General features: G+C 42.3%; 2 protein-coding genes across 7 annotated transcripts in view; both read right to left on the bottom strand.

Annotated features, from left to right (window-relative positions):
• Positions 1-1,932, bottom strand: part of MLXIP (MLX interacting protein) — a 76,553-nt gene extending 74,621 nt beyond the window's left edge. For all 4 annotated transcript variants that reach the window (XR_013348031.1, XR_013348030.1, XM_077834620.1 and 1 more), the window contains exon 1: positions 1,561-1,932. Coding sequence is in view for 2 of the 4 variants with exons in the window: in XM_077834620.1 (XP_077690746.1) it covers positions 1,561-1,925 (365 nt within the window). In the remaining 2 variants the exon portion in view is untranslated. The remainder of the gene's footprint in view (positions 1-1,560) is intronic.
• A 5,066-nt stretch (positions 1,933-6,998) lies between these two features.
• Positions 6,999-22,820, bottom strand: part of BCL7A (BAF chromatin remodeling complex subunit BCL7A) — a 30,527-nt gene continuing 14,705 nt past the window's right edge. For all 3 annotated transcript variants that reach the window (XM_077834998.1, XM_077834999.1, XM_077835000.1), the window contains 4 exons: positions 17,586-17,682; positions 14,656-14,823; positions 11,516-11,637; positions 6,999-10,516 (listed from right to left, as the gene is read on the bottom strand). In XM_077834998.1, the coding sequence (XP_077691124.1) occupies positions 10,445-10,516; positions 11,516-11,637; positions 14,656-14,823; positions 17,586-17,682 (459 nt within the window). In that variant the 3' untranslated portion in view covers positions 6,999-10,444. The remainder of the gene's footprint in view (positions 10,517-11,515; positions 11,638-14,655; positions 14,824-17,585; positions 17,683-22,820) is intronic.

Below are 22,820 nucleotides of genomic sequence, written 5' to 3'. Positions count from 1 at the left end.
CAGGGATGAGGAAACTGTTGTTATCTGTGTACCATGAGGAGACAGAGGACACCCACAGAATGAAGGTATCTAGTCAGTGGGTTACAGGAAGTAGCCCAGGGACACCAGACAATAGTCTGGTTGTAGTGCCAAAGTACTTGTTTGTGTGTCTTGGTGGGATCCCTGCTGACCCAGTGGCAGAGCTCTCACACTGTCAGGGCTCTGGGCTGGGACCTGGTGGAGTAGGGTGGGCCAAGGTCCCTCATCCTTCCTGCTGGCACCCCACCTTAGGCCAAGAGGCCAATGTTTTCTGCTGCCTACCCGAGTTAGGATGTCAGGTGAGAGACCGTTTGGGCCAGAGCCCTAGATTCCAGCCCTGCTGGAAGGCCAGAGCCCTAGATTCTCTGCTGTCTAGCCCTGCCTAGAAGGCCAGGACTTCAGAGGCTGCTAAATCCCCTTTAAACTGGCTTTTCCAGAGATCAGGTTTCAGAGTAACAGCCGTGTTAGTCTGTCTTTGCAAAAAGAAAAGGAGTACTTGTGGCACCTTAGAGACTAACCAATTTATTTGGAGCATGAGCTTTCATGAGCTTTCTTTTTGCAGAGATGTGGAAGTAAGGAGGCGTGGCCTCCCTTCTGGTCCTGGTGGGGAGGGACAGACACTGGCCTCTACATGGAAAACTGAGGTTCCAGAATGCTCAGCTAAAATATTTCTCAGGTTTACTCCACTCTTCTCCCACCCTCTTTCAATTAAACCATCCCTCACTTGGAGTCTGACATTGATGCCTTCTGGAAGGGTAGATGGCCACATCTGGGACCAGGGGCTATGCAGTAGGTAGCTATTGACATTGCTGGGCATAGCTACCCATCCACTTTAAACATACTGCGGAGGAGTTTTCCTATCCAGAGCACTTATGCAAGTGTATAGTCTTGTACAGTACATATACATCTAATATTGTTACCAGTTCCTGCCTCACGTGTTGTTGTGCCCTCTTCTAGAGATATCTGTATCTCCAAATCCCTGTTAGCCCACCCAGCATCATCCCTCACCTCTCTGCATCCCCTCTCAACTCCAGAGGCGGTTCCAAGTCCCCTAACAGGGTCTCATGGTTTCCCCTGTTCCCTCCCCAAGTCTCTGCAAGATCATAACTGGAAGAGCTAATGACAGACACACGAATGCTCAGTGATGCCAGGCCCTTTATACCCCAAGGCTGATACCGAGCCCCCTACCCAACTTCCCCTACTACTCCCATATGCCCAGGCTTTAAGGGGTTCCCCCACTTAAGCTAACGCTACTGTGTACCACTGCTGTCTCCTGAGTCCCCTCAGCCTGCCTGGGGCCCCCTGTCCCCCCAGATACCCTAAGCCCAACATCCTGGACTATCAACCTCTTCGACCCCCGCCCCCCCCCCCGGGGAACCCCCTGTTGTCCTAGACATCCATAACCCCACCCCATGGAGCCCCCAGCCTCTTGGCGCTTCCTGTCCCGTCCCCCCAGACACTCTCCCTCAGGGAGCCCCCAGTTGCCCAAGAAACCCCCCAGCACCCCCGTGGAATCCCCTGCCCCTTCCAGGCACCCCGCACCTGTAGGCCAGGCTCATGCACTCGAAGAGCTTGGTGAGGGAGGCGTCGATGCTGAGGCGCCCCCCGGCCCCGCCGCCGCCCCGCGCCGCCCCGAAGCGGTAGGTCTGGCACGTCTGCTCGTTGACCGTGTCGAAGTCGTAGCCCTTCTTGGGCGGGTGCTCGCTGTGCGGCGACGAGACCATGAAGTGGCCCGAGTGGATGATCTGGGGCCCCGCGGGCTGGCCCCGCCGCGGCCCGGGCCGCCGCCCCGCCGGGGAGCCCCCATCGTCCGTGTCCGAGGAGTCCTCGTCCGGCTCCGCCCGCCGCGACACGGGCCCCGCCGCCCCCGGGAGCCGGCCCGGCCGCATGAACACGTCGGCGGCCATGGCCCGAGCCTCCCGCTCCTGCTGCGGCCGCGGACCCCTCCCGACTCCCGGCCCGCCCCCGGTCTGGCACCGCCCCCGGCCTGCCTCCGCCATTTAAAGGAGCCGGGGCCCGCGCCCCGCCGGCCTGCTCAGGGGCGGCGACAGCCGGTGGCGGGGCGGGAAGCCCTGGACCAGGACTGGCACCTGTCTGAGGGAAGCCAGGCAGCCCCCGCCCCCCTTTCCCCCACCCCTGCTCCTGGGCAGCCCGCGCCCTGGCCCCCAGCCTGGAGGCCCCTGCCCCTCTCTTCCACAATTCCCAACCACCCTTACGCCCCCATTTCCTCGGCACTGCATCCCCCTGAACTTCAACCCCACCCCTGCAGTGCATCCACAAACTCTTCCTGAAGCAACCCACATGCCCCCCAGAACTCCGCCCTGCACCGTAAAGCCTTTCCTTAATTCCTGCACTATAATCCACCCCAACCAACCCTTTCCACTGCAGTCCTTGGTATTCCTCCCTGCTACCATACAGCTGCTACCATCCCCTAAACACCCATCCACATATCTACACTATAATCCCCGTGGCACCTTCTCACATCCCCTCCAATACCTATACCAGAATCACCCTGCGCCTCCAAAGAACAGCCGCCACACCTACATGCAGGCAATGCTCCTGCTCATTATATTATGGTCACATTTGGGAACCGCAATCAAGGATCAGGGTTCCATTGTGCTAGGTGCTGTACAGACAAACAAAAGAGAACTCTTTGGGGGCAGGGACTTGCAATCTACAGGTCAGACAGGATGATGCAGGGTGGTCCCCCTGCTCCCACTGAACACCCCAAAGAACAAGACAGCCTCTGGAGACTGAGGAAGCTCCTTCACTGGAGGTTTCCAAAAGGAGGCTGGATAGCCATCTGTCTTGGATGTTTAGACGTAACAAATCCTGCATCGTGGCAAGGGGTTAGACTAGATGACCTTTACAGTCCCTTCTAACCCAATGGCTCCATGATGCTAAGGCCTGCACTGCCATCCCTCAAACAACTCACTGCAATTCCTCTGCCACACCAACTCCCCACGTACCAGCACTGCAATCACCACCCTACAACCTGCATGGCTTTGGGGCACCCAGTTTCAAACCAAAAGGCAGCATTTTTGCTTCCCCTCCATACGTACAGGATCGGGCCAGGAAAACTTTCTCCACTGACCACCTTCCTCTCCCCAGCTACACAGGGCTCCAAAACAGTTACGTTATTGCTTAATTGCAAAGTGACAACTGGGTTATTTACAATGAAGATGGGAGACGTGTCTCTTCCATACACACAGAGGGAATCGAGAAGGTTCTGTCTCAGCTGTGACTAACACCCTGTTGCTGCAACAACCCCTCCCCCTGCACTCCTATCCCATTAGTGATCATGCAATGCCACCCCAGAGTTGCCTGCAGCCTTGAAGTGCTCTAGCCCAGTGGTTCTCAAGCAGGGGTACACAGAGGTCTTCCAGGGGGCAGATCAATGCATTTAGATATTTGCCTAATTTTACAACAGGCTACATAGAATCGTAAAAAATTAGAGTTGAAGAAAATTGTTGATACCCGTGACCCAATGGAGCTGGGGATGAGGGGTTTGGGTGTGGGAGGGGCTCTGGGATGGGGCAGAGGTTGGGGTGTGGAGGTGAAGGCTGCGGGGTGGGGCTGGGAATCAGGGGCTCAGGATGTGGGAGGGGGCTCTGGGCTGGGGCAGGGGGTTGGGGTGTGGGAGAGGGGTTCAGGGCTCTGGGCTGGGGCCCGGGATGAGGGGTTTGGGGTATAGGAAGGGGCTCCGGGTTTGGGAGGGCTCAGGGCTGGGTCAGGGGATGGGGCATGGGCTTGGGCTTACCTCCGGTGGCTCCTGGTCAGCGTCACAGCTGGGGTGCAGTGGCAGGCTTCCTGCCTCTCCTGGCACTGCAGACCGTGCTGCACCCTGGAAGCGGCCAGCAGCAGGTCCAGCTCCTAGGCGGAGGCACGCAAGCAGCTCTACGTGGTTCTCGCCCACAAGCACCCCTCCCCCAGCACCCATTGACCAGGAACCGGCTGATGGGAGTGCAGAGCCGGTGCTCGGGGCAGGGGCAGTGCACGGAGCCCCCCTGCCTAGAAGCCAGACTTGCTGCTGGCTGCTTCCAGGGCGCAGCGCAGTGTCAGAACAGATAGGCACTAGCCTGCCTTAGCTGGGAAGCACTGCCGACGGCACTTTTAACTTCCCAGTCGGCAGTGCGGACCAGAGCTGCTAGAGTCCCTGGGTGCTGAGCAAGGCAACCCAGTGCCTTACATGCCGCGACCCAGTACTGGGTTGCGACCCAAACTTTGAAAAACACTGATCTAGTCCAACCCCCTGCTCAAAGCAGGACCGACCCTAGAAAGCACAAGCAAAGTCAGTACAAACTAAAATTTCATAGACAATGACTCTATACTGCTCTACATACTATATACTGAAATGTAAGTACAATATTTATATTCCAATCATTTTCTTTTATTATAAGCTAAAAACGAGAAAGTAAGCAATTTTTCAGTAGTAGTGACACTTTTGTATTTTTAAGTCTGATTTTTGTAAACAAGTGGTTAAGTGAGGTGAAACGGGGGGGGGTGGTATGCAAGATAAATCAGACTCCTGAAAGGGTACATCTGGAAAGATTGAGAACCACTGCTCTAGCCAGTCCTGTTTATAATGAAGACGGCATCATCCTTGATGTAGGGCTCTGGCTGCGTGTGACTGCCTTCCTGCAATAGCCCATTGCAAACGGAACAGAACTGCTCTCTACTCCTCCTAGTGGACACCAATTAAAAAACCAAAGTAAGTTTAAACTGTGCCTTTTCTTTGGAGTCTGGACAGGAGTCTGGGGAATTCCTATTATTTTTATATTTTATAGAACAGTTTATAGTGAGGGAGAAAAGCTAGACAAAAAAAATCACAGATCAAAGTCCCTGGCCCAAAGTGTATAGGGAACTGGGGATGATGAATACCTCACATAATGTGACTAGACTCCGGCTCTTAAGGTGAAAACTGTCACAGAATGTCTAAAACTGGCACCCACTAAATTTCTTGCTAGACTTTCCAGGGAGAAGTGGCGGAAACCTCAGTGACTAGGACAGTTAAAAGTGGACTGCACAAAACACAAGAAAAATCTGCAAGAGGACAAGAAACAATCCAGTACTGGTCATGCGGTGGTAGTCTACCTGAGACAATAGGTCTTTTCTAGGATTCTGCTGCCAATTATTTCTGCACCCATGTTAAAAACACAAAATATAAGCAATCAAAGGGGGGGGGGGGAGAGGGGAGGACCACTAGCCCCACACCACCAGTTAGCTGTCCAAATGTAATCTTGTCTGGACATTGTCAGGCTAAAAATTGCTTGGGTTATTTCTTTTTACATATTTTTACCTGGACAGTTAATACCTTTCTCTATTAAAAGGTAACATTTTAACAGTCCAGGTTGAATAAAATAAACAAGTATAAATGGTGAAGAGCAAATGGGACTTTAATCTAGACTGGTCAGTTTTACTTTGATTCTCATGTTCACACCTGTATTTACATATATCCAGTCAACCATATAATATATACAGAATTAGGGCATAGTCCTACTAACACTCACTCATGTAGGTCACCCACTACAATTTCCCACCCCACTTTATGCACTTTGTCTTAACTTCCCCCTCCCAGTTTTAGTCTCTGCAGGCTGCGCTATATCTGGCAGCACAGCTGTGTCAGTGAGGGGTGTGGAGGTGGTACAATTTGCAACCAACACAACTGTGTCAACAAAAGTCCATACTGTAAACATTCTGGCAAAACTGCATCTCACATTTCACTCATGCATCCTTTCACTCCATCCTTTATGCTTGGAATAGTTTCCTTTCTTGTACAACAAGCAAATTCTCTTTGTGCAAATCCCCCTTTTACACACACCTTCTGTGAAGCCTGATAATGCACTAAAAATGTGAGCATTGTATTAAAATAAACCCCCCAATCAGCACAACTCAGAATGAATTGCTATCAGGCAGTTCAATGTGTAAATATGCTTGATCTATATGTCTAATTTAGAATGTAAGATCTTTGGGGCAGGGATAAAGTGACCATGTTTTCAAAATAAAAAAATGGCATTTTTACAGCAACTTTTTAGGGTAATGAAATATACTTTTTAAAGTGTTCTTTTGTATGTGCTGACTTTACTATTGCCAGTTCTTGGCTCAGTGACACAGGTATATTTCTGAGTACAGGACTTTTTCCAGTAAGTTTCTGAATAAATTTATCATAAAACAATGAAAAATTGTCATTAGCATTCACTTCAAGAAAAAGCATAATTTTGATAGCACTCAACTTTTCCATTCACTCCAAAAACACTTGTTCTACTAGACTGAGTGTTCCCAGTAAACACAGACCCAAATTATACTTCATACAGCAATATATCTTGAACATTTTGTGGTTCTAACAAAAAAATATTAATGAAATGAAAATTGGAACATTTCAAGTGTCCTGAAAAACTGCGAAATATGGACACTTAGGGTAGAGGCCACATCTCTCATTGTGTCTGTACACTGGAGAGCACACTGATGGTGAGCAAGAAATCATACAGTGGAAATTTACTAATCTGCAGTCACTTTACAGAAGTTGCACTAATAGTTTCCCCACTTCTCAGCAAAAATTCAACAAGACCTCACTACAATGATCTGTCTGCAAGTTTTTTTTAAATGTTTTTACAAAATATACTACAGCATATGACCCTGTGAAGTACCAAAGCAATACTCAAGCACTTTAAATAATCAGAGTACATTGCTGGATCCAGTAATCTTGCTCTTTTATTGGATTTGTTTACCCACTACTTTAATTCCATGAGACCACTCATTCATCCATGCAACTTAGCAAGGTCATACTGAAGCAGTATTACAACGCTGTAGTTCAGTGAGAAACAGGAAGATTGCAATATTTGTTTTATGTATTATGGAATTAGACACCACAGAATGCACAATTTTTTAAAAATCTATTTAAAAATTGAAACATTTATTTTAAATTAGAAACAAACTGAACTTCTTAAATTTAAATTTCTTAATCAAAATTATTCACGCAATGTTCATGTTGTGATTTTTTAATTTTATTTTTTAAATGAAACCATTGTACATTGTACAAACCATAGCTACTGATGGAATAAATAAGTGAAAAATTATACTGCTGTACAACACACACAAATCATAAGATGGAAAACGATTAGGTATTGGGGGGGGGGGGGGAGAACAAAATTCTTTACATCTTCTAACAGACCCTTAGATATAAAGAACATTCCAAAACATGACAATGTTTATGTATGAAGATAGCCACCCAAAACCAATATTTTATACTGCCTTGTTGATTTGTTGTTTTGTAAGTGCCAGCACTTTTTGGAATGTTTAACAATTACTTTCCCAAGCATAAAAATTCCAAGGAATAGTTCTGCTATAAAATGTTTGGCTGAGTAAATCGCTTATTTGGAAGGCCTTCTCATGTGTTCCACAACCTAAGCTAAAATTTACTTTTTTGCTTCTAGTTTCTTTTGTTTTTGTAACTGAAGCTCCAACATTCAGCATGTAGCAAGGAAGCACTTCTTGATATTTGCACTAACTCTAAAACATTAGCTGTATGAGAACTTTCAGTTACCTCGAAGTAAATTACAACTCCCCTTCTGCTTCATGTCTCAATGCTTTCAATACACTCTTTTACAGTGAGTTCATAAAACAAATTTCTGGTAGAGATGGGTCCAAGCCAAAACATTGAATCTAGATGTGGTTCCAAACCTCAAGTAGATATGGATCCTATGTTCTGGTCTGATCACATCTGTACTTTCTGGTATTAAAATGTGTTTAATCACACCCACTGGCCCATTAATATTATCAGGCACTTCAAAGAAAGACTAATAACAGTCTTATACATTATTTTGGATTTCTTCATACCAGGTAATGTCAAGGTCTCTCCTCTCAGAGAATGACACTAACAGGTTTAAGGAACCCAAACCTATCTGCTTTTTCAATTGTCTGTTGTCACTAGAATCTGTAGTGAAAAGAAGATCTGAATGTATTTTGTATAAACTGTAAATAAAAAGTTACTATTTTAGAAATAAAGCCATTAGCAATAGCTGGTTTGTTTTCCAAGCCACAGTACAATGGACACAGTTCTGAGCAGAAGCCACAGGAGAAAAAGAAGGAATTTTATAGTTAAACCTGTTGGTGTCAGTAATGCCAATAAACATTTCTATCTAATGAAAAATTTGAGGTATTTTAGTACTATTTATATTTTTCTTCCTAAAGTACAGGAATCAGCTTTGAAATCAAAAAGCTTACCTACCCCTTCAAAAACTTGTAGAAAAATCAAAATTAAAAACATTTTGGGATGCATCTGAAGATGGTGATCAGTAAACATGACGACTTGTAAAAGGTGGCATCTGATTCATGTAGTTTTAGCATTCAAAATTAAAATGCTAGTGAATGTGTTTTGAAAAGTCTGATTTTTTTTTAAATTTGCCCATTTTATATATCAAATAGAATTTTTCTCACAAAATATCAATTAAATCTGAGTGTATTTATACATACAAACTGATAGCCATTGACCAGTTATCAACATTTTTAAGCATACACACAATTCAAGAGAGAAATTACCATTCCAATATGTTTATTGTGCAAATATAACTTTTGGCTCCTCGGTTCCTTATGTTCAGAAAGTTAATGGACTTCATGATCTGACCAGAGAACCCAAAAACTTATTAGGGAGCACACTGGTTTCATGAATGATTTGCAACCAAATTTTATTTAGTTGAGATCCAAAAAAGTTTATTTCAACATAAAAGGAAAAATTCCCAAACTGAGCATACCAAGTCACTTTGGAGTTTAATCCAACAGACATTTTACGGAAGGTCAGCATTGGCTCCTCACTCTTCTCCTACTCCCAATTGTTCTTCATAATTAAGGTGGTAATTGGAAATGCAATGTAGTAGTCAAAGCTCAAGCCATTTTCACCATTGGAGAATTCAGAAATAAGCAAGTTTACAAAGAGCTAATTATGAAAATGTGTGGACAGAAAGATTTATCATTTTAAAAAATATTTACAGTTCTTAGCTTACACATTCTGCACAATTTTTGGAGATGTGGGATCTGGTTTTAAATTACAAGCCCCATCTCCCTCTGAGAGTGAATGAAGATTAAGGTCCAATCCAGAAACATTTACACCTCATGTGAATATCCTTAGTCACACAAGTAGTTACCACGGACATGACTCGGTTTTGAAGGCGCTTGGCACCTCCCTAGAAGTATTAAGCCCATTGCAACATCAGGCCCTTAAAGGCCTGATCTAGGTAGATACTTCGCACCTCTAAATGCCATTGACTTGAAGGGAGTTACACATGCTCAGAGCCGCTCAAACAAGCTTAGCATAAGCACGCTTCAACATAATTGAAAAGAAAGGATAATTTCTACCAGTAATGTAGAGATTATGGAAATAAGACTTATTTACAAAGACTAGCTGAAAGTTTAAAAAAATCCCAAATACAGTATAGCCTGGAATATATCAGTAAACATCTTATTAAAGAACAGTACAATGAAATCCAGTTCAGTGAAAACCTGATATCAGAATAAATCATTTGCTGCACATCAATCCCTTTGATCCTATCTTTATAGTGGAACTTTTTTATAAAACAATTACTGTACCCAGTACAGAGATCTGGACCTATTACTTAATCTACTTTACTTCTATTAAATTTATTCAGATCTGGAATATAAATGGTAAATAAATCATATTAACTTCCGATGAAGTTAAGAACAGTTTAAAAGACCAGATTTACAGTTTGCGAATGCCGGGCATTCAATAAAAGGTCTCCACTGTAGCTGCAGAAAAATAAAATGACGCTTCTTTGTCTCCTTGGACTCCAAGTGTGAAAATGGCTTCCAGATCAATTTTATCTCTATTTGTTAAGTTTTAAGCATCAGGGATTTAAAATAAAAAAATAAAACAAAAAACCAGAAAAACTTACTACATGGCATTATACAAACATAGGCCACTTTGCAAAGGAGACAGCTGCAAAACAACTTTAAAAGTTAGCACTGTTTTCAGAACACAAGGCACAAAACAAAAGCAGACATCACGCCAGAACAATGAACTTCACATGAAAGCTAATACCTGACCTGTACCATCCTTAAATATCTTACATTGTTAAATAGAGAAATGGAAAAAAAAAAAATAGAAAAAAATAAAACCAGCAGCAACATAATTGTAATTTTGACTTTAGAAACAGTGCGTAGACCCCTCCTGAGTTGTTTACTCCAACCATTTCAGAGACAGTAACTTAAAAGTTCTCAAATGTTTGTTTCACAGGAAAAAGTTTTCAGTGTCTGAGAAGTTAAACCTTTGCTAGGTTTTCTTGGATTTTTGCTTGGTAACTTGAAAAGTTAGGAGTTCTGTCCTCATCCAAGAGAAGATGCTTAAGTAAAGTTGTTCTATGATTAAGCCCACTGATGTACCTTACATAAAAACTGATCAGAAAAAATCTATAGTCTAAATCTCTTCAACATTTTGTTGGGAAGCCTCTACTTTCATCTTTTTAGAAGGTGGCACTCCTTCAGAGTCCTTAACAGGAAAGAGAGAAAGAATTCATGTTATCATTGGACTGAATCTTAGGTGCTGTAGATATCAGATTAAAATAAAGAGTGAGTACTCTCATGTTACTTGGGGGACGCAAAATATCCTAGGATGTGAATGACATAACCAAATAAACACACCTCCTGAAATCATCTTTCTAAAACATCATGTTGCTTGGTCTTGTTGTTACCTAGTCACATAGGGCAAAATCCTGATTCCCGGCATGAAGCCACTGCATACATTCCAAAGCAACAGCAGTAATGTGATCAGACTGACTTACCTCAGCTCCATACTCAGCCACAACAAAAAACAAAGACCCAGAAGTTACTCCTTCTAGTAGCAGCAGCAGCAATTTCTCCAGGGCAGGGTGTGAGAGTTTGAGAGTGGGCACATGTGCACTCAGACGTGAAACCACCACCAAGTCTCAGAGAGGACCTGTAGTGCAGATTTAGGTGGGATAATTCCCAAGCCACAGCCCCTCTCCTAGCCATGGCTCTGCAGACATACACATACCTCAAGCCAGAATCTGACCCACTGAGTTTATTAGCATTACATTTTTGCCAGGTCTATTAGCTGTTCTGCTTTATAAAGACAATATATTTATTTCCAAATGGAAATTAAAGGGATACATTTTGGGCACAGCCTACTGGACTGTAAGTAAATAAAATCCTCCTTATTTGGACAGTAACATCTCCTTACATATCGAACTTGGGCTGGTGCAGATGAGCCTGAAAGTGAAACTGATCAGTCTTCTTACTGTTAAAGGCAAATGAAATTGAAACAGAAGGCCAAATGAATGGTGAAAGCAAATCAGATACTAAAAATAATTTAATAGTCCAAGGTGATCTTAGTAACACAGCTAAAGAAATAAATGTAAATGTGGTTGGTCTCCTGACAGTTTTTCTTTAACTTTTTTTTTAAAGTTGATATTGAATTTGGAAAAGACGTGTAAAAGTAGCTTTTTTTAAAAAGCTTAATTAAAATTACCTGAGAGTTTTTAGATGCCTCTGTAGTTATATCATTTTCTCCAGAGGATTGAATTTCTGCTTTCTCTGAACTGTTCATGGAATTTTCCATTGAAGACTGTGAATTCTGTTCATCAGAAGTATCTGAAAGAGTAAAAACTTATTTTAAACATGAAGAATCAACTTTCAATACAAGCTTATACTCTCTAATGCTAATGTACATACAATACCTTTCATTCAAATATAACCAGTTGTGATTGCATACACATGATGATATCTGAATTAGCAGTGGGGACTAAACTCATAATATTCAGCACCCAATATTACATTACCCAATTTAGCCACATGAGCTAAACTAAAGAATTCTTTTTACCTATGAGTTACCAAAAGGCAAGCCTTCTCCAGAAAATCTTTTACTGAATGTGGTCTGAAGAGTGATAATTCTCAAAGTGACTCAGTCAGATGCAAGATGTTTGTTTTTGTGGTTTTATGGGGGGTTTTCTCTAAATTGCCATAGAATTGTTTGTGTGGCTATAAAAAAAACACTAAGTCTTCAGTACTTCCAGATTAAAAGCACTTCGGAGCAGTGGCTTTATTTCCTTTAGTATCTTCTACAGTACAATTTGCTGACACTGTTAAACTACAGTTTGGTATTGCCACCAGTTTGGTATGGCATAGTTTGGTATTGCCACCCTTACTTCAGCACTGCTGGTGGTGGGGCACTGCCTTCAGAGCTCGGCAGCTGGCCAGCAGCCGCAGCTCTCTGGCCACCCAGCTCTGAAGGCAGCACAGAAGGGTGGCAATACCATGACTCCCCTGCAACCCCTTTTTGGGTCAGGACCCCCATTTTGAGAAACGTTAGTCTCCCCCGTGAAATCTGTATAGTATAGGATAAAATTACATAAAAGATCAGATTTCACAGTCTGTGATGCATTTTTCACGCCTATGAATTTGGTAGGATTACCTGTCCTCAGAGTCATTCAGACCTGCCAATAATTAGTATACACATAGGAAAATGTTCTAAAATATTTGTTCATTATAAAAATGTTGATTTTAAAGAATTAGGGACAATTTTTCCCCTAACCTTCCACAATGACTTCAGAATAGTCACATAAGATGTACAGTGGAACAGATTTGGGTCCTTAATTTGTTACCTGCTATTTAAATTCAGCTTGACAATGTCACAATCAGCTATTTGATCAAACAGCATCATTCTCCAATGGATGATGGGTTATTTGGATTTAGAATCCCTAAGTAAACACAGCATCCAACCAGCAAAAAGGCCAGATTAGTATGCATTTTGCCCTAGCTTTTCCCTCTCATTTCACAGTAACAGCCCTGGAAACAACCCAAGGAAAGATTTTCCTTGAACCTAAATTTAGTCATGGGAGATGTACATTATGTAATTGGCTGAATTCACCCATGAACAAGTTAAAGGCAAGTTTTCCATCTGGCAGGAAATCCACACAATTCCCAGTGAGCAGTCAGTTGAGAACACTATTTTATAAAATTTGGCTTTCCTGTGTCTACTTTGGTAGTGATTTAACTGCCAAATTGCCCCGCATCTAAAAGTTACATTCTAGCCATTGAAGGTATTTAGCATGATGTACATCGTTCTAATATTACTGAGATAACTGATCTAAATTTAAATTGGATATTGGATCTACTGAGTTAAGAACTGAATCAGTAGGAAGAGGTTTGTGAAGGACAATTTAAATGCTTTGTTATGGCAGAAATTTTGCAACCAGATTATTAGAATGCTGTTAAGAGTATATTTTATATATTATAATAGGGAGGAGACAATGGTACTTTCAAAACATCACAACATAAGATTTTGCATAGGTACACGGCAAATGTTTCAGTTACTAAAATTTTACAAGGCACCAAAGAAATATAGCATTAACAATGTCAGATTTAAAACATTTTCACCAACATCATGTTTGGCTGTTTTTCAGCGCAGCAAATAAAATACATTATGTACTTTTTAGAAAACTGGGCAAACAAATTCAGAGTTAGCTTTAAAAGAAATGTAGCAAAGTGAATTAAAAAAAAATAAAGTTAAAATAAAAATGTACACATACAAGTTACAAAATACCAATATTTGTTATTTCCATTTTTGTTTAGAGCCCAATGATGCTAGGTGAAGCGCATCCTCAACTCCCACTGGCTGAGCACCTGGCAGGATCAAGGCTTTGATAAATGTCTAAATGGTGACATACAAAGGATTTTTTAAGATTGGGGTTTAAGTCTATTTTTTGCTTCTTGGTATGGATTAAGGTGGCCTAAAAGGTTTATTTATTTTAAGGTTTCCCTCCTCCCCTGCTTGTTTTTTACCTTAAGAATATCTGGAATGTCAAGTCTGATCTTCCCTGCTTTCACTGGAGCATCAATGAGCAATATAAGGGAGTTTATTGTGAGTTCTCAAGAAAGCCCAAGGATGATGAATACAGAAGCAACTTCCTTCTTTAAAATGTCAATTTTCAGTTACTGACATTAGATAAGTTTTACATAATAAAAGTTTTAAAGAGTCAATAAAAATCTCTTCCCCTCTCAGCAAATCAACTTTCACCAGTTTAGCTCTTGTGATGGAACCATTTCACTAGTTCGCAATCAGTCCTCCAACCTAGGCAGGACCTGAATTTTTAAGGTATAAAACCAAGCAGAAAAATATTTTCCACTCTGTTCTGGAGATGTGAGGCATCTAGGTGCAGTAAAGATTTCGAACCTGGGCCAGCTACCACTGAAGTCAGTGGAACTCTCATGGAAGAAATTAATTTTGTAATTTAGTTTAAACCTGTTCTTGCTCCCTGTGAAGTCAACAGGAGTTTTAAGTACATAAATAAAATACTTACATACCAAGGACTTTGCTCTGACTGACACAGCAATGAAGTTTAGAAGACTTAAGCCAACTAGACATCATTATGGAGAAGTTAAATAACTAACAACATGTGGACTGTGGCAAATCATCACTTTTGATTTGTGAGCTGTATTTGTTGTTTTGGAAAAATGGATGGTTGTGTTTTTTATCACATGCCAGTCACACTGTTCCACTTTTATTATTTCAGCTTCTTTCTTATCAAGAATGTGGAACTTAAGTGTTAGTTTAAACTAGTGCTTCCTATTAGAAAAGCTGCAGGCACAAGATATATCTATATGCATTACCTTCTGAACCAGGTTGCTCCTTTGCATCTGCTTGAGTTTCATCAGACTTTACTTCAGTGCCATCTGCTTGTGTTGCTGAGTTCTGCTCAGGTGCTGGACTTGAGTTGCTACTGTTCTCCTGTTTTATTGGAGAAGCGTCAGCTATTGAACTCTGGTTGCTATTGTCATCTGGAAAAAAATTCTACCTTGATGAAAAGTGAATGAAATAGGATATTTTGGCTCTTCTTGAAGTTATATAATTTTATGCATCATAGCATAGCTAATATCGGATGTGATTCTACATGTCTTGCACACTCAAGAATCCCAGTGACTTCACTGGGAATATTGGGTGAGCTGAGGACTGTTCAGGTTCACAAATTAGTAGGACTCTTTACACTTAAGTCCCCTTCACGCAACTGACATTCTCTGATGCCCTGTGTTGTACACAGTGCTGCTTAACTATAGTGCATATTTCTTCAAATATGGTGACCAAGGGCTCTAAACAATAACAGCACAGAATTCTTGGATTTATATAATATAATCTCTTATCAGAAGCCAGAATTCTGTATTTTATCAGTTCATCCATCGAGAGCATCAGTACCCAACTCTTAATACTTACCCTGCAGACTTGTATGCTCCTTCATGCCCCTCCCTCTACTCAAAAGAACAGGTGCGCCTTCCAGAGTATCCTGAAGGTCTACAAACCTAGGCCACGTCGAGTCAAAGGGAGAAGCAAATTCTAATATCAAGAGCCCCTCAGCGGAAATGCCTTGTCTGCATCCAATTCCTGGGGAAACCAGGGGCTACCTGCTTGAGTGCCTCATCTAATATCATCTGCGGGGGTATCGTCCAAGGAAAGAAACACTCCCAAACCACTTTATAGGTACAAACCAACAGCTGAATTGCAACCAGAAATTAACTGACAGCCAACCAGTACAGATCTTGGAGCACAGTTGTAACATAATCCCCTTAAATCAACCTGCTAATCAAGCACATAGTATCCTTCTGTAATAGGTAAAGTTTTCATGTGTATTTCCATAGAGAACACTTATTTTTATTATTTGTATTGATGTGGGGCCTAAAGGTCCAAACTGAGATCAGGTCCCAACTCAGGTAGTCACCACATAAAATCGGGGACAGTCCCCGTCTCAAAGAGCTTACAATCTAAATAGACAAAATGGACAAAAGGCAAGGAAAAAGTATTATCTCCATTTTGCAAATGGGGAAAGGAGAGACAAAGATTAAATGACTTGTCCAAGATAAAGTCACACTAGAAGTCTGTGTAGATGGGTGACAAAGCTGCAAACTGCTAAAGCTAAAATTCTGCATCTTCAAAAGGTCAAACCTTTCTACTCCAACTCAAATGGGGAAGCAGCTTTGGCCACTGCTGCTACCTAGACATCCATAAGTTAAGGAATTTCAACATGGCTGAGCTGTACAGATGCCATTTTGATAGAAACCATGGTAACACTCAATTCACCTTGCTTTTCTTAATCTGTCAGCATTTGTTCTGGGAACTGAAAATTTTGTTTTCTGGTTTGGTTAATTTTATCAAGGAGAAGTCTTCCCAGTGGCAAATACTACAGGAGAGTAGTGTTTTTTTCTTGGAACTGAAAGAATAATTTTGCCCCAATTCTTAACTTGCACTGGTGTAAATCAGGAGTAACGCCATTAAAGTCAATAGGGTTAAACAAGTGTAAACCTGACACAAGTGAGAGGAGAAGCAGGCGATCTGAAAATAAAGCTTCTCCATTCTTCACAACATTAACCCAATCTGCTTATTTCATCATATCAATTATGTATGGCACAAAGGAACTTTCATTTTCCAGGAGGATTCTTAGCAAAAGTTCTCATGAATTTAAAATCTTGCTGAAGATTCAACTACTTGTCAAGAAAGTCTCCTGTGTTATTTTTGTTTGTCACAGCTCAAATTAGGAATTCTGTTTTAGATGTTATTGTACACAACTTTCAAGCTAGCTAACAGCCCAGTCTCATAGCCACTTCCTTAATGCTTTGCATTTCTATAGTCTTCCATCCAAAACTCTCCAAAATGCCTTAAAATCCTAAATTAGGCACCACAACACTCCTCCCAACAATTTATTACAATACCCATACAGTACAGACAATCATAGCTGAAGTTGCAGAAGAGATTCCATTGTAGCTCTCTGCTTTCATATTCTGATGACTTCCTGAAATATTTACTTTGGGGATGAAGTTGTGTGTTTCGTCTCTTCCCACAATTTTTTTTAAGCAAAATTCTTTCAGCTCCTTTGGAGTCTGGGGGAGGGCGAATAGGTACGTATATAAATGACCATGTTTCTTCCCTTCATAGGTTATTAAAAATTACTAATATTGCACACTATCTATTAAAACATACTTCAATGGACAGTCTCTGCTTTGCTGAATTTGAAAAAGTGGTTTCAAGATAAATTTTCTCATATTTTAAATGCGAAACGGTATTTTATTAGGCAGTTACCTGTGCACTTTAAGGACAGACACACTGTGAAGACATATGCAGCTTGTCTGAGTTAGCAAATACATATACAAGAACTCATTAGCTTTCCACTGCCAAAGCAAGCAGTGTCTGTAAGCTGCACAAGGTTACTACGTCACTTAGATAAGCGAAACAGCACCTTGGATACTGGGCTTATTTTTGTTTTGTCCTTTTCACGTTTTATTTCAGTGTCTTAGCTCCCCTCACAGAAGACAAAGGGATTTTCTTTTACATGCAGCCTGAGTGAAAACTGCATTTACCACCATCAACGTTAATGACTTATACCACACACTGATCTAGCGCCAGGCATTTCTAATTTTTTTTATTCTCACTTGGCCAATTCTGCCCTCATTGTATGCATCAGCGACTCCTGTTGATTCCAAGAGGAATCTTGTCCATTGGTTACTTCCTTTATAACAGTGCCTGGAGTAGCTTGGGCTGATCACGTCCCACTCACCATGCATGTCCATCATCCCTGGAGAAGAGCTATTCTCTGGAGTGGTCACTTCAGAGCCACATTTTTCATCTTTGCCTTTTTTCTTATTTTTGTTTTTCTGAAAAACAAAAACACACCCCAAAAATTAAAGTCTCCGAATTGTTAGCCAGGAAAACAACACCCATGTGTTAGTGTAAAACTCTCTCTTTCAGCTCAGTGCATTAGTCCTGTAAGCATATCATGCTTATAACTTGCATGTGGGAAATAAGGCCAAGTCAAGAATTACCAAGAACACTGATGAGGCAGTCATCATAAGAATCTCTGAGAAACATTTATACAGTTTATTCTTTATGACCACTAACGCACACACAAAAAAGCAACTATTACCAGAAGTTCTGCTAATGTTTAGTGTTTATAAACATTATTATTATTATTATTTGTATACTGTAGTGCCTAGGAGCCCTAGTCACAGATCAGGACACCTTTGCTTTTCATCTTCAAAACCACTGCACAACATAACATCACCCTCGTGAGGTAGCTCATTATTATCCCCCCATTTTGCAGCTGGAGAAATTGAGGCGGAATGCGCCAGTGACTTATCCAAGGTAAAATGAAGGAGCTGCATAAGAATCAAGATTAGAACTGGGGAGTTGCTGGTTGCCAGCTCTGTGGGCAGACCAAAATACCACACCTCTCTCTTTGTAACAGAAATTTTACCATAGCTTACTGCAGTGCTATAACCAATAGCACAGGCCCTAGCAGTTTTGCACCTTTCCCTAGTGCAGTCATACTACTTTGTAGCCGAAAGCCCACCTGTACATTATGCTTGGGGGCAGCTCTCTTTAGAGAGAGGAGTAGAAATTTACTAAAGAGAAGTATTTGAACACATACTTTGTTCACCAGAGCTCTGCTGGCCTTCAGAACACAATGAAAAACTCCTTTTATTTTCAGCCAAGCATCTGTTTTGCCTAGGGCTAAGACTGTGGAGGACTCCTCCCCCACAGCTAGTATATCCGGAGCCTTGAAGGTATATAATATACCAACAGGCCACTCCAGTAGGTGTATAATTTAATTTATTATGCACCATTAAGGTGTTTTTTGGGTGCATTAAAATAAAGTATTTTTATTCATGTTTTTCCCAATTCCCAAGAGCTACAAAGGCAACTGGAAAAGGAAAGACAAGATCAAGAGAATTCCTGCCAAAACCGAGAAGGCAAAAGCAGAGGCAACGTCATTAGAGTAAGGGCTGGGATTTGGGAATTCTTTACATGATTTCTGACTCTGCCACTCTGGAGCCTTGAGTAAATCAATTCCCTGCTTTGTAACTCAGTATCCTATTCTGGAAAATAGGGATAACAGTGATCTACCTCACAGTAAAGTGATGAACATTTCTGGTAAAGCACCTTGAGATCTTTAGATGAAAGACTCGCAGGCTGCAAGTGCCAAGTATTTTAAAGAGTATGAAGCGGTTCTGGAGAGAGAATGGAGTAGGGGCAATTATTTCCTGGAAGGGCTGTATTATGAAGCAACAGCCTGCTCCAGGTTATCATTTAGTCACCTAGGACACAGCATCTTCACTTTTTGCATGGATTTTTGAAGGTGTGCATGATGGTAATGGTGGGGGACTGAGAATTTTCACATGGAAAGGATGGCTGTTTGCCGGCCTGCCTGCCTCCCTCCCAGGCTGCTGAGACTTCTCCCTTCTCCATATACAATGTAGTTTCTGCATTAAATCTAAAAAGTGGAGCAGGAGGGATTATGAGAGAAAGAGAAATCCCAACAGCAGCAAGACAGTCCTGCATACACACACCCCTGCCCCATGTCCTGTGTAATAGCAGGAGCTGCAAGGTTAAAGCAACAAAAGAGATGTTTGCATCCATCATGTGGAAAATCCGTGTCTAGAAAGGGATGCAGCATTTTCAATTAGGAGATGATGTAACTGGTCTCCTAGGAGAAAGTGCCAGCTGCGCTGCTCTTGGAAAACCCAGTTCCTGCTGAGAGGAGAATGAAAAGCCAGACTCCAGGAAGGGAGAAGCTCAGTAATCAACCCATTATGGTCAGGCAACACTCTCCAATGAGGGACAGAAACAAGAAGACAATCAAGTATGGTCTGAGGCTGCAAAAGAATTTCAACAAGACAGACACTGGGGCACTTTTCTCTATCCTTGGAACAAGGTGTTTTTTTCCCTATTAAAATATACATCATAAATACAAACAAACACTTACATATACATATTTCAGAAAGTTACTGACAAATCTAACAGCTCTGGATCAAGGAAGCCACACTTTCCAGAAGCACTGTGTTGTTTCTTTTCAGAGGGAACAAAAGGGTAGCAGCTGAGTGAACAGCTCCTAAACCATCCCACCAAAACAGCTCAGGTGGCCCTAGGAGCACCTTGTGCATTGATGGGGGAGAGACACTAACCATACCCCCTAAAATGGCATACAACTTCCTTTGGGGCCATGGAGCATTGCAGGGCACATTAGTAAGACCCCCATCCTACCATTCTAATGAGCACTAGGAGGGTATCTTAATCTGCTTCGGTGCATGTAGGCCAAGGGCAGGTGGAGAATAATTCTTGTGCCCAAGTAAAAAGATCAGATTTTGCCTTCCCTCCTTTAGGTTCTCTAATAATGTATAGCTCTTTTCTGTTCAGGGATTTCATGTGCCACAAGGCAGAGACCCTTTAATCTTAAACAAGGCTGCAACAGCATGTGAATGTTAGAATGACCTAGTTTCAAAGGGCCTCTGTCAATTAGTTTTAGACTCAAAATCAAGGGTTATTTGCCCAATATGCCAAATTATGGTCCAAATACTATGACTGGTTACATGTGAAAGGACTCAGACAAACATTGAGCATCACTGACTGTAATGAGGATCCGCCTATGCGGAGCTGATATGCTCATGCAGAATATGTCTATGAACTCAGTTCTAATGTACTATGAAGGACATTTAAAAAAAAAAAAGTCAGAAGTATTCTGCTGGATACAGGCTTAGATGCAGGAAAGTTTGCCTGGAAAAACCCTAGAAATTGTAACCCCCCGGCTCAAATATATTTAACAAAGCACACATTGTAACAGCAACCATTTTCTCTTTGTATAACAAGTAATCCAATTAGTGCCAACACTTATCAATGAGATAAAAAGTTTCTATACAGAACACTTCTGTGAAAAAATAGGCATCCTAACTGACGAGAGTTTATTTCACACACAAGCTGTTCAGCTCTGAAGAAACTTTTAAATACAAGAGACTCTCTGGAAATCTTTGCAGCATGTCAGCTAGTGAAGTCTTTAGGGCAACTTTTTGTATTGTGATTACATTTACATAGATGTTCAAGTCAGGCATGTTAATTTAAATATCTCAACCATTCAACAGCTGATGGAAGGTGTTGTGCAAGTCCATGAGGGAACCACGTAGCCCCAGCAATGGATGCAGCCTCCAGGTATATCATCTACATCTTCTAACTGGCCATAGTAGCAAAGGGGAAAGTCACAAAGGCCCCCACTTATAGACATTTGCAGCACACTTGATCCGTCTACATCTGAGGCAATTAAGCTTTGCCACAGATGGCTTGGAAGGTCAAAATCAGGGGCTGGACTGCTGAATAGGCATTGGCTATGCTTGCAGCTTCTTCTTGCCATCTAGTGGTGACAGAGGTTCTTTAAAGCAATGGCTCTCAACCCGCAGCCCAATTAGCACACAGCTGAGGCCCAGCTGTGTGCTAAAGGCCACAGAGCCACAGGGTCCAGGATCATGGCTGCCTGGCCACCCAGCACGGCAGGGGCTGGCCTCACGTTGCGAGGGTCTGGAGCTGCCGGTCAGCCCCGCAGAGGGTCTGGAATCCAGGGGCTGCCACGCGGGGTCCGGGGGCTGCTGTCCAGGGTCGGGGCTGCCAGCTGTCATGTGGGGTGAGGGTCTGGGCTGCCGCCAGGCTGCCCTACAATCCAGCCCTGTGCAACTGGGTCCAAGGTCGGGGCTGCCCGGCCCTGTACAGCAAGATCCAGGGTCCCTGCTGCCCAGCTGCTACCCAGCCCCCATCCAGGGCTCCACTCCTGGCCCCACTCTGTGGAGGGGTCTCTGGGTGGGAGCGATGGGCATAGTGGTCTGGGGGTGGCAGGCTGTGGTTCTCAACCTGCGGCCCACAACGATAAATAGGTTGAGAACCACTGCTTTAAAGGAGCTGTCTAAACAGGGTGCCTTGAACTGAAAACGGCAGATTGGCGGATTAGAGATTTCCTTAAACGGGGTAGATATGGCATGTCTTGCACCTTAAGGAGCAGATTCTGCAAGGCGACTGAAGTCACGTAAAGAAACAGGTTCAGTTTAACATAACCTCAATCAGAAGACAGAAATTGGGTTTTGAGTAGTGTAAATCCAGGCTTCAGTCTTTTTTGAGAGCCACTATTTTGGACATTTTACTAGACCAGTGGTTTTCAACCTTTTTTCATTTGCAGACCCCTACAAAACTTCAAATGGAGGTGCGGACCCTTCTGAAAATCTTATACAGTGTGCAGACTCTTGGGGATCCACAGAACACAAGTTGAAAACTACTATGCTAGATAACAACCACCTTTCGCTGACCCCTTAGACGTAGTCTGTGGTCCCCCAGGGGTCTCTGCAGACCACAGGTTGAAAACCAAGATACTAAACTATTAGTTCCATCAAACTGCAACTTATTTCACACCTCTGTTATAGATTTAAAACAGTGGCAACATGGTCCAGTGGATAGGTTACCAGACTGGGATTCAGAAGATCCAAGTTATATTTCCCTGCTCTGTCACTGACTTACTGCAAGAACTTGGGTAAATTACGATTTCTCTCGGCACAAATTTATCCACCTGTAAAATGGGAGTAATAATGCATACTTACCTTTGTAAAGAACTTTGAGATCTACGGATGAAAAGATAAGTGCTATTAATTTTTATTTTCATTATATATGCTGTTTTATGCCATGTGTCTATCATAGCAAAAAAACAGTGAATTCACAATGCACTGCACAGTAAGAACATCAATACGCTGCAAGTGCAATGCTTATTTATCAGGAGAAAATAGCCATTACAATAGCAGAGAACATGCTATACTGCTTGGCTTGAGCATCTTAATCAATACAATAATACCTCACATTTCCATAGCACTTATATACCAAAGAATTCTAAAACACTTTATAAACTACACACGCACACAGAGGAATCTCTTTATAAGACACTGAAAAAAAGGTGTCTCTATTGTGAGATGTGGCAACCGTAACGATGCAC

Source organism: Eretmochelys imbricata, chromosome 15 (genome assembly GCF_965152235.1).
Source record: "Eretmochelys imbricata isolate rEreImb1 chromosome 15, rEreImb1.hap1, whole genome shotgun sequence".
Classification (NCBI taxonomy): Eukaryota; Metazoa; Chordata; order Testudines; family Cheloniidae; genus Eretmochelys; species Eretmochelys imbricata.
This window is presented reverse-complemented; position numbering and strand designations above follow the sequence as displayed.